The sequence below is a fragment of the Oncorhynchus mykiss genome, chromosome 26 (genome assembly GCF_013265735.2).
Source record: "Oncorhynchus mykiss isolate Arlee chromosome 26, USDA_OmykA_1.1, whole genome shotgun sequence".
Lineage (NCBI taxonomy): Eukaryota > Metazoa > Chordata > Actinopteri > Salmoniformes > Salmonidae > Oncorhynchus > Oncorhynchus mykiss.
In genome coordinates this window covers 40,663,471-40,679,577 of record NC_048590.1, presented here as the reverse complement: position 1 = coordinate 40,679,577, position 16,107 = coordinate 40,663,471, and the positions used below count along the sequence as shown (strand labels likewise).

General features: G+C 37.4%; 1 protein-coding gene and 1 long non-coding RNA gene across 4 annotated transcripts; one reads left to right on the top strand and one right to left on the bottom strand.

The window, feature by feature from the left end:
* Positions 1–8,397: 8,397 nt before the first annotated feature.
* LOC110506800 lies at positions 8,398–12,915 on the bottom strand. 2 transcript variants are annotated; one of them, XR_005039685.1, is made up of 3 exons: positions 12,813–12,915; positions 10,414–10,586; positions 8,398–8,526 (listed from the first exon to the last, which is right to left on the bottom strand). It is a non-coding gene; the product is annotated as an uncharacterized LOC110506800 (long non-coding RNA). The 2 variants fall into 2 exon arrangements; XR_005039684.1 differs by lacking the exon at positions 12,813–12,915 and adding an exon at positions 10,993–11,643.
* Positions 11,736–16,060, top strand: dut (deoxyuridine triphosphatase). 2 transcript variants are annotated; one of them, XM_036963537.1, is made up of 7 exons: positions 11,736–11,985; positions 13,493–13,649; positions 14,064–14,155; positions 14,768–14,812; positions 15,031–15,105; positions 15,424–15,494; positions 15,906–16,060. In XM_036963537.1, exons 1-7 carry the CDS (start codon positions 11,952–11,954, stop codon positions 15,960–15,962), a joined length of 531 nt encoding a protein of 176 aa, XP_036819432.1. In that variant the 5' UTR covers positions 11,736–11,951; the 3' UTR covers positions 15,963–16,060. The 2 variants fall into 2 exon arrangements, with proteins under 2 accessions (XP_036819432.1, XP_036819431.1); XM_036963536.1 differs by lacking the exon at positions 11,736–11,985 and adding an exon at positions 12,826–13,010.
* Positions 16,061–16,107: the final 47 nt, after the last annotated feature.

Genomic DNA, 16,107 nt, shown 5'->3' with positions numbered 1-16,107 from the left:
CACAACAGAGGAGCATGAGGGAGCTACCTGGCCTGGGACGGACACACATGGGGGGTAAAAGACAATTTATGCTTGATCCGAAAATGTGGTCAGAGGCTCCATATGGAGGGTGTGATGCAATTGTGGAGTCTCCAGAGGCATGCAGAGGCCAAATTGAGCTCTGCACTGCATTGTGCCTCCCAAATGATGTAACAATGCAGGGCTCTGTATAGCTCTGCATTGACATGATTGGTTGACGGTAGGTGAGGGCGGGAGGTCCTGTATAAATACACACTCACTTCCTTGACAACTTCCTTCACAACAGCTCTGCGCTGCTCCATGAAGCGCATATGGCAGAGACCATATCACCGTAAATGCTGCAGGCCAATGCAGACATCAGATTGACCATGCAATGCATTTTAGGAGGAGAATGATGCACACATCACTCCAGCTAGCTACCATTAGTTATTGTTACCAGGGCCACAAACAAACCATGCATGACGTGATAAAGTAGCATCTAGCTATTTGGCAAAAAAGATGATCTATCGCCTCTTCCTCTCTGGTTATAAGGTCTGTTAGTGGGTTATCCTGTGCCTTCAGAAAGTAATCATACCCGTGACTTATTCCATTTTGTTGTGTTACAGCCTGAATTCAAAATAGATTAAATAAAACTAATTCTCACCCATCTACACACAATACCCCATAATTACAAAGTGAAAACATGTTTTTAGAATTTTTTGAAAATGTCTTAAATGAAATACACTACCAAAATCATGGGAATGAATATGGAGTTGGTCCCCCCTTTGCTGCTATAACAGCCTCCACTCTCCACATTTAATTGTGCAGTTGAAGTCTGAAGTTTACACGTTTACACCTTAGCCAAATACATTTAAACTCAGTTTTTCACAATTCCTGACATTTAATCCTAGTAAAAATTCCCTGTCTTAGGTCAGTTAGGATCAACACTTTATTTAAAGAATGTGAAATGTCAAATTAATGGTAGAGAGAATGATTTATTTCAGCTTTTATTTCTTCATCACATTCCCAGTGGATCAGAAGTTTACATACGTACACTCAATTAGTATTTGGTAGCATTGCCTTTAAATTGCTTAACTTGGGTCAAACATTTTGGGTAGACTTCCACAAGTTTCCCACAATAGGTTGGGTGAATTTTGGCCCATTCCTCCTGACAGAACTGGTGTAACTGAGTCAGGTTTGTAGGCCTTCCTGCTCGCACACGCTTTTTCAGTTTTCCCCACAAATTTTCTATAGGATTGAGGTCAGTGCTTTGTGATGGCCACTCCAATAACTTGACTTTGTTGTCCTTAAGCCATTTTGCCACAACTTTGGAAGTAAGCTTGGGGTCATTGTCCATTTGGAAGACCCATTTGTGACCAAGCTTTAACATCCTGAGTGATGTCTTGAGATGTTGCTTCAATGTATCCACATAATTTTCCACCCTCATGATGCCATCTATTTTGTGAAGTGCACCAGTCCCTCCTGCAGCAAAGTACCCCCACAACATGATGCTGCCACTCCCATGCTTCACAGTTGGGATGGTGTTATTATGCTTGCAAGCCTCCCCCTTTTCCTCCAAACATAACGATGGTCATTATGGCCAAACAGTTCTATTTTTGTTTCATCAGACCAGAGGACATTTTTCCAAAAAGTATGATCTTTGTCCCCATGTGCAGTTGCAAACCGTAGTCTGGCTTTTTATGGCGGTTTTGGAGCAGTGGCTTCTTCCTTGCTGAGCGGCCTTTCAGGTTATGTAGATATAGGACTCGTTTTACTGTGGATAGAGATATTCTTTGTACCCATTTCCTCCAGCATCTTCACAAGGTCCTTTGCTGTTGTTCTGGGATTGATTTGCACTTTTCGCACCAAAGTACGTTAATCTCTAGAAGATAGAATGTGTCTCCTTCCTGAGTGGTATGACGGCTGCGTGGTCCCATGGTATTTATACTTGCGTACTATTGTTTGTACAGATGAACGTGGTACCTTCAGGCGTTTGGAAATTGCTCCCAAGGATGATCCAGACCAACCAATTTTGAACCAACCAATTTTTTTTCTGAGGTCTTGGCTGATTTCTTTTGATTTTCCCATGATGTCAAGCAAAGTGGCACTGAGTTTGAAGGTAGGCCTTGAAATATATCCACAGGTCACACTCAAATAATGTCAATTGGCCTATCAGAAGCTTCTAAAACCATGACATAATTTTCTGGAATTTTCCAAGCTGTTTAAAGGCACAGTCAACATAGTGTATGTACATTTCTGACCCACTGGAATTGTGATACAGTGAATTATAAGTGAAATAATCTGTCTGTAAACATTTGTTGGAAAAATGACTTGTGTCAACCACAAATTAGATGTTCTAACCGACTTGCCAAAACTATAGTTTGTTAACAAGAAATGTGTGGAGTAGTTGAAAAACAAGTTTTAATGACTCCAACCTAAGTGTATGTAAACTTCCGACTTCAACTGTAAATGATATAGGGTGAGTATTGGTAAAGTGGGACACTTTCTGTAATTTGCTTTTCCGAACACTTTACAGAATCATCCCAATGTCTTAACCCTCAACATGATACCATTCTAAATAGCTTAAGAACTCCATTATTAACTTATACAAAATAAATCAATATTAAATACAGGATGGATGACTTTTTCAAACATTGTCCTGAGACCACATTTTTTCAGTCGATACTGACAAATTGGGACACCTTGATTGGCAAAGTGGAACACTTACTACTTTATTGTAAAGAAGGATAAATTAGAGAGTATATGCATAATTTCAATATTTTTATGATACTTTTGTGGAACATTAAAGTGGCATTATGTAACTTTTTGGGCAACCTGACCAAATTAACATAGATCTTTAACTCACTTTTTTATCCTTTGACTTGAAAGCAAGTCTAAGAAGTGGTAGATCCATTCTATGTATGCTATTTCTATGCTTCCCGTTCTTAAGTTTTGTTTTTGCATCTTCTACTTTTTGGGTTTGTACAGCAGCTTCAGACTCGACCCTAAAGAACATTTTGTAGAATGAAACCAGAAAGACATCACCCCTCAACAATTTCAATGACTGTTTTACTGTCATTGTGCATTACACCTGTCCAGTGTGCATTTACAGGTGATTAGAACGCTTGTTATGGGCACATATTTACACATGTTCATTACACCTGTTTAGCCTATTGGGTAAGGAATTGTGTTTTTGTAGTTAGCTTTTTAATAATTTCAGAAAACAACTTATTTGGTAGATAACGTCACATTTTGTGATTTTTTAAAGCATTGATGTATTGAAAAAAGCACATAAAGGCTTCATAATTCATAAAGGTATTTATTTGAATTAGCTATCCATCATTTTTCATCATCTGAGGTATCAAGCTCTAAGTCCATGTGAAAAAAATATATACAACACTATATACAACACTATATACAACACTATATACAACACTTTATACAACACTTTATACAACACTTTATACAACACTATATACAACACTATATACAACACTTTATACAACACTTTATACAACACTATATACAACACTTTATACAACACTATATACAACACTTTATACAACACTATATACAACACTTTATACAACACTATATACAACACTATATACAACACTATATACAACACTTTATACAACACTATATACAACACTTTATACAACACTTTATACAACACTTTATACAACACTATATACAACACTTTATACAACACTATATACAACACTATATACAACACTTTATACAACACTTTATACAACACTTTATACAACACTATATACAACACTATATACAACACTATATACAACACTTTATACAACACTATATACAACACTTTATACAACACTTTATACAACACTATATACAACACTTTATACAACACTTTATACAACACTATATACACAACACTATATACAACACTATATACAACACTATATACAACACTTTATACAACACTTTATACAACACTTTATACAACACTATATACAACACTTTATACAACACTTTATACAACACTATATACACAACACTATATACAACACTTTATACAACACTATATACAACACTTTATACAACACTTTATACAACACTTTATACAACACTATATACAACACTTTATACAACACTTTATACAACACTATATACACAACACTATATACAACACTATATACAACACTATATACAACACTTTATACAACACTATATACAACACTTTATACAACACTTTATACAACACTATATACACAACACTATATACAACACTATATACAACACTATATACAACACTTTATACAACACTATATACAACACTTTATACAACACTATATACAACACTATATACAACACTATATACAACACTATATACAACACTATATACAACACTATATACAACACTTTATACAACACTTTATACAACACTTTATACAACACTATATACAACACTATATACAACACTATTTACAACACTATTTACAACACTATTTACAACACTATATACAACACTTTATACAACACTATTTACTACACTTTATACAACACTATATACAACACTTTATACAACACTATATACAACACTATATACAACACTATATACAACACTATATACAACACTATATACAACACTATATACAACACTTTATACAACACTATATACAACACTATATACAACACTTTATACAACACTATTTACTACACTTTATACAACACTATATACAACACTTTATACAACACTATATACAACACTATATACAACACTATATACAACACTATATACAACACTTTATACAACACTATTTACTACACTTTATACAACACTATATACAACACTTTATACAACACTATATACAACACTTTATACAACACTATATACAACACTATATACAACACTATATACAACACTATATACAACACTATATACAACACTATATACAACACTATATACAACACTATATACAACACTTTATACAACACTATATACAACACTTTATACAACACTATATACAACACTTTATACAACACTTTATACAACACTTTATACAACACTTTATACAACACTATATACAACACTATATACAACACTATATACAACACTATATACAACACTTTATACAACACTATATACAACACTATATACAACCCTATATACAACACTTTATACAACACTATATACAACACTATATACAACACTTTATACAACACTATATACAACACTTTATACAACACTATATACAACACTTTATACAACACTATATACAACACTATATACAACACTATATACAACACTTTATACAACACTTTATACAACACTATATACAACACTTTATACAACACTATATACAACACTATATACAACACTATATACAACACTTTATACAACACTTTATACAACACTATATACAACACTATATACAACACTATATACAACACTATATACAACACTATATACAACACTATATACAACACTTTATACAACACTATATACAACACTTTATACAACACTATATACAACACTATATACAACACTATATACAACACTTTATACAACACTTTATACAACACTATATACAACACTATATACAACACTATATACAACACTATATACAACACTATATACAACACTATATACAACACTTTATACAACACTATATACAACACTTTATACAACACTATATACAACACTATATACAACACTATATACAACACTTTATACAACACTTTATACAACACTATATACAACACTATATACAACACTATATACAACACTATATACAACACTATATACAACACTTTATACAACACTATATACAACACTTTATACAACACTTTATACAACACTTTATACAACACTTTATACAACACTTTATACAACACTTTATACAACACTATATACAACACTATATACAACACTTTATACAACACTATATACAACACTATTTACAACACTATTTACAACACTATATACAACACTTTATACAACACTTTATACAACACTATTTACAACACTTTATACAACACTTTCCATCCACCAGATGGGATTGTCTGGTGAAAAGTACCTACTTTTCCAAAACTCCATTTGTTTGATAAATAATAATAATAATAGTCACTATGCTTTCCAAACCACAAAGACCGAATTAAAATGTTTTCTAAAAAGGAATTGATGAACTGTTATGGAGGCAGTGGAGGAAGGACCAGGGTGCAACATTTGAGAGAAATAAGCTTTTTGTGCATATGGAAACTGTCTGGCATCGTTTATTTCAGCTCATGAAACCAATCACTTTACATGATGCATTTATATTTTTATTCCGTGTATATATGTCCATGTGAAAATGTGCTGCAAACTGATATGTCACTGCTCAAGTTGGTAATCCAATGTTTTGAGAATAGCTGGCTAGCCTCTGTCCAGTACATAAGATAACATTACATTTTTGCATGTTAAGGCTATGTCATGGCATGGCCCTTTATGGGTATAGATCGTGGCATCCCCCTCTCCTACACCCAGGTTCTGTTATCTCAGGTCGTAAATTCCTGGAGGAGACTCTCTCCTCCTGGCCATGCAGTATAGAGATAGAGAGAGAGTTTCACAGTAGAACAAAGGAACTTCTTCTACATCACAGAACTTGAGAACTGAACAATATCCATGTTTTGGAGAATGTGTAAACGGTCGGTGGAGAAGCCAGCTACGACCCGGTCCGTTTTGTTTCATGTTTGTGAACTCATGAAAGACAATACAGCCACATTACCATTACTCTCTTTATACAGGTGCCTCCGTTATGAGGTTTGCATCTAATTATTGTATAAAATGAATGAGTAAAGATTAAACTATTTGTGAAAATATGTAAGGTGATGTTAAACCTTTTAATGAAAGAGAATTGTATTCCCTTTAAAATTTAACCAAGTCATTGGCCCGCCCCCATGAGCACAGACATGATCTGGCATCATGGAACAGCCCTTTTCTACTGTTATGAATAAAAAAACCCACCTGAAGAAATCCTCTTCAGACCATGCATACCTCGGTCAGTTGAGGGGGCAAAGGTTTGAGTAGAGACCACAGAAACCTCAGTCTAAGCTAAGGTTGTAATGGTTGTTGAATTCCTAACCATACCACGTAGAGCATTGGCTACACGTCAGGAAATGGTTCAACTCTGAGTCTATCGATCACGACAGAATAAGAGCAAATCTTAGATACAAATTATTAGTCTGCAGCTAGAAATTATGTCAACCTGAGATGCGGAGACCGACAACCGCCGAAACATCTATACTATAAGAACATTTCTGAATGGTACTCTGAAGTATCCATTCTAACCGCAAAATACTTCAGGGAAGCGGAGATGCTCTGATGAACATTCCAACAGAAGGACTGACGATTCCAACAGAGATCACGACAACACACTAGGCGTAAATATATAATTGATCCCAATTATTCCCGAATGAGTGAGCGTTCATGTGCAAAGGATTAGCATTTCAATTATCAACTGCGTAGTGTCTCTTTTGTCTTTCGCCCCCTTCTCAGTCCACACCCACTTCCCTTTGTCCACCAAGCCAGCATATCGGCTTAGCCCACAAGGGAACCTCCCCTATCATTTCCTTGTAACCATATCACCTTGTTTGTTTATGTATTTCTGTGATTATTTAGTTAGTTAGTAAATAAATTATTAAGACAATTGGTGTATGGATGATTCATAGTAAAATCTGGGTTCGTGCAGATAACCAACAATTTACGACGTTTGGAATGAGACTAACGTGAGGCAAAGAATAATTCATTAGAAGACTAATTGATCAGATATAATAATATCTGAAGAGTTAAATTAGGAAAATTATAACTTTGTAATCTGAAGATTTTCCTTGGTGCCCCGACTTCCTAGTTAATTACATTTACATGATTCGTTTAATCACGTAATAATAATTACAGAGAATTGATTTGATAAAATAACAGTTAACTTTAATGATGCCAAAGACATGACAGCTACCTCTGAACCTGTTTATTTTGTCATTGATAGGCTGGACATTTTCCTATTTATTCCCTGACATTGTCCAAGTTCTGATTTGTCATTAACTCTCCCTTCCTCCTCCAATGTATCCATATTGCCCACTTCCTCACCAGACAGTAGAAACAAACTATTAAAAAACTGTGCTAATTTCAATCATAAACATTTAAAAAAGGATAGTAGACATTTACAGTAGACATTACCCAATCATAGTCTAGCTCAAAACTAATGAGACTGTATCAGTATGTAAAAAGTAACAGTAGAAAACACATTACTTTAGCAAAAAGTGAGTTTTGACTGAATATATATTTAAATAAAAGTTTCAAAACAATACATTATACTATGGACCTGCTAAATTACTCACATCCAGCATTTAAAAAAAACTGAAACAGAATAAACTAAAATAATGTTGTATTTATTTCTGATGTAACAATTGTTTATGAAGCAAACATTGTATGACTTGGTGAAGGTGTGGTAGAAGGAAGTTGTCTATTTTCCTCCCCCTCTTTCATCCGCGGTGCTCATTCAACATAGTATTTGGAGATTCCTGTGAACATCAACAGTCATACACATGTCATTCTGAACAGCAACATCTTCTTAACAAGAATTTAGTCAGTTGCCAATTCAACAGAATTCAATCTTGTTCATGTTGATGACCGGTACAACATGAGACAGATAGCAAGCCATGGTATATCAGACCGTATACTACGGGTGAGTCAATATTACTTGTTTACTGTTGTAATTACGTTGGTAACCAGTTATATAGCAATAAGGCACCTTGGGGGTTTGTGGTATATGGCCAATATACCACGGCTAAGGGCTGTATCCAGGCACTCCGCATTGAGCATAACAGCCCTTATCCGTGGTATATTGTCCATATACCAGGCTAGACAAAATACTATCGCTAGCTAGCCAACTAGCCATGCTATTTCAATGAAAATAAGCTAGCTAGCCAGCGTCAGCTTTGTAGTTGTAATGCTATGTGGAAAAAGTAGTTTTAATTTCTCTCTAAATTTTTCTCACCAACGCCTTGCATTCTGTAAATTACTAATTGTAACAATTTGATCCATATTTAGAAACATCTCCTCCCTACCTGGGAAAGCGATTCATCGCGACATGCCGGAAGTCAAACTCAATGTGCTACTTTCAGACACATGAAATGTACCTGTTACTACACAGACGTTCAGAACGTGTGCAAAGGCACAATTTCTTCTTCTTCTGGGGTTTAACATCGGTTTGCATCCAATTTGTTGCATTACCGCCACCTACTAGACTGTAGTACAACACCCTTTATTCTTTGCTTGAAAAATAAAAAGGTTCTAAATAAATACCCTACCATCTAACACTACTCACTAATTCAAAATTATATAAAATAAAAATGAACACTACCCTACTCCACTAATTAAATGCATTTATTTCTACCTCATGCCATTATCCTGAAATAATGGGACATCGCCACCTAACACATCTTGTAACTCTTCTGATGTCAAGTGTCGCACACCCAAATGCCTCTCTGCAGCTGCCACCACAAACTCAATTTTACGTGACTTCCGATCCATCCCTGCAGTACAATTGGTAACCATTTTTATAAATGTTAAAAATCCAATCTTACTCTGGACTGGTATGGCTCTACTCTAACCTGGAAACCTCAACCTGCCTCTCTCGCTCGGGACATTTCTGATCCCCAGCTCCATGGGTACCCCTACAATTAACACGTTCCCCAATAGTACACATTCCTTTGTCTCATGCCCTTCTGAACATTTCTCACACCTTGAACTCCTACACACTGCTGCCACATGCCCATAAGCTTGACACCCGTAACATCGTAATGTATTCGGCACATACAGGATAACATATCCTAACTTCACTTTGTCGGGCAAAGACTCAACATCAAAACTCAAAAGAACAGACACAATGTATCTTCTGTTTCCCCACTCTTTCCGCATCAAACGACTAACATCAGATACACTGCAAATCTTATCCCTCAGCTGGTCAACTGTTATATTTAATGCTACCCCAGTTTATCACTCCTTTCATTGGTGCCCTTTTCTTGAGAACAAAACAATGAACTTTTCTTGCCACCATTCGTTTTACTCCGAGCGCATTCTCCCTCTACCCAACAGAAACACACTTATCACTAGACCACTTCTGGTTACCCTCACTGATTCCACATGACCCAACTCTTTTTTTCACACACCGCGCAACCACAAATGGATCAGCCAAAGGGCAAGAGTCCACTTGTTCAATAAACTTCACTCCTACTGTCACAGCAGTGTTGCCAACTTAGCGACTTTGTAGCTATATTTAGCGAATATTCAGACCCCTCTAGCGTCACATTTTTCAAAAAAGCGACTAGCAACAAATCTAGCGACTTTTTCTGGTGTTATTTGAGACTTTTGGAGACTCTGACGTGAAAGCCACATATCGTTCTTACTCTTCTCAACGAGGAGCGGGTGCTGCCGTGGGCCCCACCCCCGTCCCAAAGCACCCACAGTCCTCGCGCAGCGGTTCCTCCCAGATGCAGTCAGAGCAGGAGATGTTCACCCCTCTGCATCCAGACTGCAAATGAATCGCGCATGCTGGAAGCTGCCGCTGACTGATCCCGCACTGGGTTACATTAAAAAAATAAAAAACCTGAATTAGGGCCAGACTAGTTACCATCATTTTCTCACATTGCCATTAACAGTTTTTTCTATTGTCTCTTTTTGGTCCATTTAGATTGTTAATGTTGATTGTATACAAAACTTTTTTTTATTTTTATGGAATGGTTAAAGATGTTCATGTTTTACTGTGACTTGTTGTAGGCTCCTAAGTGGACCATAAGGTTAAAAACCAAACAAATTAAGAAAAATAAAAAACTAAGTAACTCTGCCAGATTGTATCTTTTAGGTCGCTTTTGCCGGTCCCAAGCCCAGATAAAGGAGGAGGGTTGGAATTGGGACATTACAAAAAACAAGAATCGACAGAAGAAAGTTAATTTGTAGTTCTAAACATATTTAGTTTTTTTACTCACTTTTTGTCTCTCCTACAGCATCCATCACAATTACATGACCAATTATGCACATTTGGTGATGACGTCATTTAGCGACTTCTAGCTACTTTAGGACAGCCAATAGCTACTTTCCTTACTGAGGAGTTGGCAACACTGTCTCACAGACATGTGTTTTTCCTGATTCTGGGAGCATACCTCGGTCTCTGGATAACTTCACCCTCATTCACTTCAATTTCTCCAGCTCCATCTGCTTACACTTTCTACCATTCTACTTTAACAAACCATCTCCCTTTTTTCCACCATTTTTATCCGACTCAAGCTTACACCCTTCTTCCCTCAATTCCTCCTCCCGTTTCCAAGTATACGTCTCCTTATGATAATACTGCTGCCCCACTCCTGACACCCATCTCGTTCTTTCTCTAGGGACTCCATTTCCGCCGAGCATTCTCTTGGCCTGGCTTCGTTCGTTCCAAAACCGTGGCACAATTTCACGCGTCTGAAATTACAATATTCAAACGTTCTAATCACCTGTAAATGCCCTCTGGACAGATGTGAAGAACGCGTGTAAAAATGCCCATAACAGGCGATCAAATCAAACCACACACTGGACATGTGAAAAAATCATGTGTACAAAAAATGACATTTGACACTTGAAAAAAGTAATTACACATTTTCACTTGCAAGTGTTTTGAAACTCGTAGCCTTCCTAACCTGACAGCCTGTCAACATGTCATTCCCACTCGCCATCATCAAATGGACTCAAACTAGCCACAAATTCTGACGAACTCAATCGTCATGAAACGAAAATACAGCGATGCGTTTCTCTAGCTTGGTTTAATACAAACTTTGATAAATAACGAGGAGCGCCCAAAATGTGTTTTGTGCAGGGAAGTGCTTAGTAATGTTCAAAACGAACAAATTAAAACGACAGGTCTTGACCAAACACCCACAGCACGACGGTAAACCCAGAACAGGGCAGAATGCGTCAGGAAACAGTGCTTCGACAGTGGGAAAGTAAGTCAATTAGCACGGCATTGTTGTCATTTTATAACAGGTGATGATGATAAGCAGAAATAAGGGAGTGCTATCTCTCATAGTAGTAGATGTGAGTTTCTCTTTCAAACAATCCCCTTGTACTCAGCTAATAGCTAGCTGATATTAGCCAAAGCAAGCTAGCTAGCTACTGATAGTGCAACCCTAAGAAACAGTACAAGTGAAGATTAAACATTATCAGGCCTACTATACTGTACATATTACTCTAGAAATATTGTTAATTGAGTTTAGGTTGGAACTGTTGCTAGTAAAATACTAACATTTTATTCTGGAATAAACTAATTGAGGCAAGATGCTTTTTGAGGCAAACATTCAGTTCTGGGTTGCTCATCTACAGCAGGAAGCAGTCTCCTGTCTAGACTGAAAGCAGTAGATGTTCTAAGCTAGTTTGGCACCACATACCTATGCGAGTCAGGGTTCTCAACCCTGGCATACTTAAAAAAACAAGTACAGAAACAGACTCAATGCTGAGCATGACCTCAGGGTTGCACTGTCAAAAATGTAACCCAGAATAGACATGCTTGTTGAAAACTTCAAACACCCACACACCTCTCATTAGGACTGTGTGTTTAATCCAGTTTATAATCAAATATATGTATTGTATGTTAACAGCAACCAATACTCACTCTGCCTGTATTTAATTGTCAATACATTAGCAAAAATGTATAAAAACATTTTCACTTTGTAGTTATGGGATATTGTGTATAGATGGGTGAGATTTAAAAAAAAATCAATTTCTAATTCGGTCTGTAACACAACATGTGGAATAAATCAAGGGGTATGAATACTTTCTGAAGGCTCTGTAGCTGATGCCGCAGCCGGGGAGGACTGTATCTTTAACAAGATGGAGCACTTCGTTGCAAAGCAGAGGCTCTACTGGCGGTGTTGTTCTTCGATTATCGCTGCCCAGTCTTCAGTACTCTCACACAGAACATTTTATCTGTATTCTCCCACTCTGGCCAGGAGAAAAGGATGCGAGAATGCAGGTAGCTCGTTGGCTAGCTACATTGCTTTTCAGTAATAGCTCATGTTTGCTAGCACTAGCAGCTAGCTACTTTGCTATGCTAACTGGTTGTTGTATTATCAACTTTAGTATTAACATGATGTGTAGTCAATACATTTGTAGGTACCGGTAATTGTACTGTTGTCAGATTTGTAGTCGAGTATTTTACCGAAATCAAGATGCATCATTCAAGGATTAGTAAACTAAAGCTTTCCTGTCATTCAGCTCACAGCTCGTCAAATTGTCAGAACTCTCGCGAGATTTTCAAAAAATTTTCAACGAAGGCGAGGCAGATTCAATTGAAATTGGCGGGAATGTGTGCTTCCTAAGACGATTCAGAGAAGTAGCAACAACTCAAGCCATATTTCAACTAGTTAGCTAACGTTAAACTAACCATAGCCATCTTATTATTTTGGAATTAACTCAACTTTCCTACCACAAACTTTGTAAACATGCCTTGCTCAGAAGTGATAGACGCCGCAGAAGTTTCTCCACTGAAGAGGACAAAGCCACATGCAGTGGCAGAGGATGTGATATCGGTGCTGAAGTTCTCCAAGTTGTCTGAACATGCCACTGCTCCTACCCGGGGCTCTGCTAAAGCTGCAGGCTACGACCTGTTCAGGTGGGTCAGAGTCCGGGACATGGTCACTGGAAGTGATTAGAACGCTGTACATTTTACTGGCTTGTATTTACTTAGCTAGCTTGCTATTCACATAAGCAAGATAACGTTACTTGAATTCAAAACGTTGCAGTGAGTGTATCCTGCATGTGGCTTTTATTTTTCTGCTATCAATCAAAAGTAAAACTGTAGTTAGCAAACGACCATGCATAATGTTGTCTTCATATCAAGCTACCTAACTAGGTAGCCTAGTCTTGCTTCATGTTTATACGACCAACTTTAACAGGAGAAAAGTTGGCTAACGGTAGTGCTAGCCTGCTCCTCCTACTAACGATTGGATGGGAGGGGAGTTAGATGTAGGTCACTGCCTTTGTAAGTTAGTGACTGTAAGCCACCTGTTGATGTTTTTTCTAACAGTGCCTATGACTACAGTATTGGTCCTATGGACAAGGCTATCGTGAAGACTGACATCCAGATAGCAGTTCCTTCAGGCTGCTATGGCAGAGTGGGTGAGTAGGGTACCAGGACACAAACTTAAATGTTTTTAAATAAAAAATGTAATTGCACCCTGGCCTACGGGTATGTGGGGGTAGGTTTCTGGGTATTGTTTGATTTGACAGTGAGGGAGTTATTTTACTTTGACCTGGGTTGAACCAGAAAGTGATCACTTTTGCATGGCAACACAGAATCCTACTAATTACTACATGCTTAATTATGTCACTTTTGTTTTGAGCAAACATTGCAGTCAGCCAGAGCGGGACGCCTGGGAGGCAGCCCAGTTCCAAATCTAATGCAATCAACTTTCAGCTGGTGTAATACATGCCTACACAGGCATCCGGCCAAGATTAATCAAACCCCCTCATTGCAACTGAAAGTGCAGGTGACTGACTGCCTACTGACAAATCACCTTGCAACATAAATAACTTCTCATTGTTATTGGTAGATCAGTCAGTCACAATTTACCCACAATGCATCACATATGTGATGCTCCAACACGGTCAATGGAGACTGCTTTCAGACTCATCTCGTTCAACCCCTCTTTCTCATCTCCCCTTCACTTTTCTCCATCATAAAAAGTTAAGGAGTTTAGTCATATTTGATGTATTTCTCTTTTTTCACAGCACCACGGTCTGGCCTGGCTGCAAAACACTTCATCGATGTTGGGGGTGAGTTTACTTTTTGACCTTCAGATATGAATGTAACATTTTTCCTAAGAGATGGGTTATAGGGTTATAAAAATGGCAGGAAAGTGGTAACCATAATTCTGATGGAGATTTCATGAACCCAAGTCACTCTTTGGCTGTTCTAACCAGAGTCTAGAACATAGAACTGACAGGGTACATTCATGACAGCTAGGCTAACTGGAGTGCCTGTCTCCCCCCAGCTGGAGTAGTGGATGAGGACTATAGAGGTAATGTGGGGGTGGTGCTGTTCAACTTCAGCAAGGAAACCTTTGACGGTGAGCTTTAAAAATAATCATTAATCATTCACATACTACCTTTCCAAACTCAAAGCATTGAAAGCACTTTGTATCCATGTTTAAAGGGACCATCTGCAATTGGTACATCCATTATTTTTTTTACTTTTACGTTAATTATATACCCTTTGCTCTTTGAAAAAAATAACTTAAAATGCCTCATCAGAAACTGAAATAACTTGTTTTACTGATTGCTCAATCCAAATGCATTTCACATTGAGATCTGTTTTCCAGTGAAACATTGTAGTGTTGGGAAACTGGGTGACCTGTGGAGTGATGGTGTTTCTTTCTGTGTCCCAGTGAAAAAAGGGGACCGTGTGGCTCAGCTGGTGTGCGAGAGGATCTGCTACCCAGACCTACAGGAGCTAAAGGTACTTCACGCTTCTCTATAGACTGAATATGACCATTTATAGTATTACCATACAAGCGCAGACCTAGTAGTGAATTGCTGATCACAGCTTTACGATCCATTTCACACAAACCTTAAATGGACACACCTTGTCAAGCAGTCTCATTTCATTTAAACTTGAGACTGAAATGTCGATTTTAAGTGCATCTTATTTCTGTGAGAATGAGCCTTCAGCCCTTAGGGCTGTTTTTCTCGACTCTGATCGTCCTGGACTTAACCTCTTCACTTTAACAATTTCCATTGAACATACTTTTTGTCCTGGACTAGGCTAAATCTGTGTTTGGGAAAACTGGGCTCGTTCGCATAGAAGGTCACTAAAATAGCCTTCGCTCCAGTGCTGTAGTATTAACCGTGTCTTCCCTCTGTGTTTCAGACTCTGGATGAGACCGAGCGTGGGGCTGGAGGATTTGGCTCCACAGGCAGCAACTGATACATCAACGTTGTAAATAAACCAGCTTATTAGTTTAGTTCTGTTACATGTTATGAGGTTGTACAATAATTACATTAAAGATTGTTATTATCCCTTTGCTTCACTGTCTATGCCTGCTGATTTGGCCATTTATGGCAATGAAACA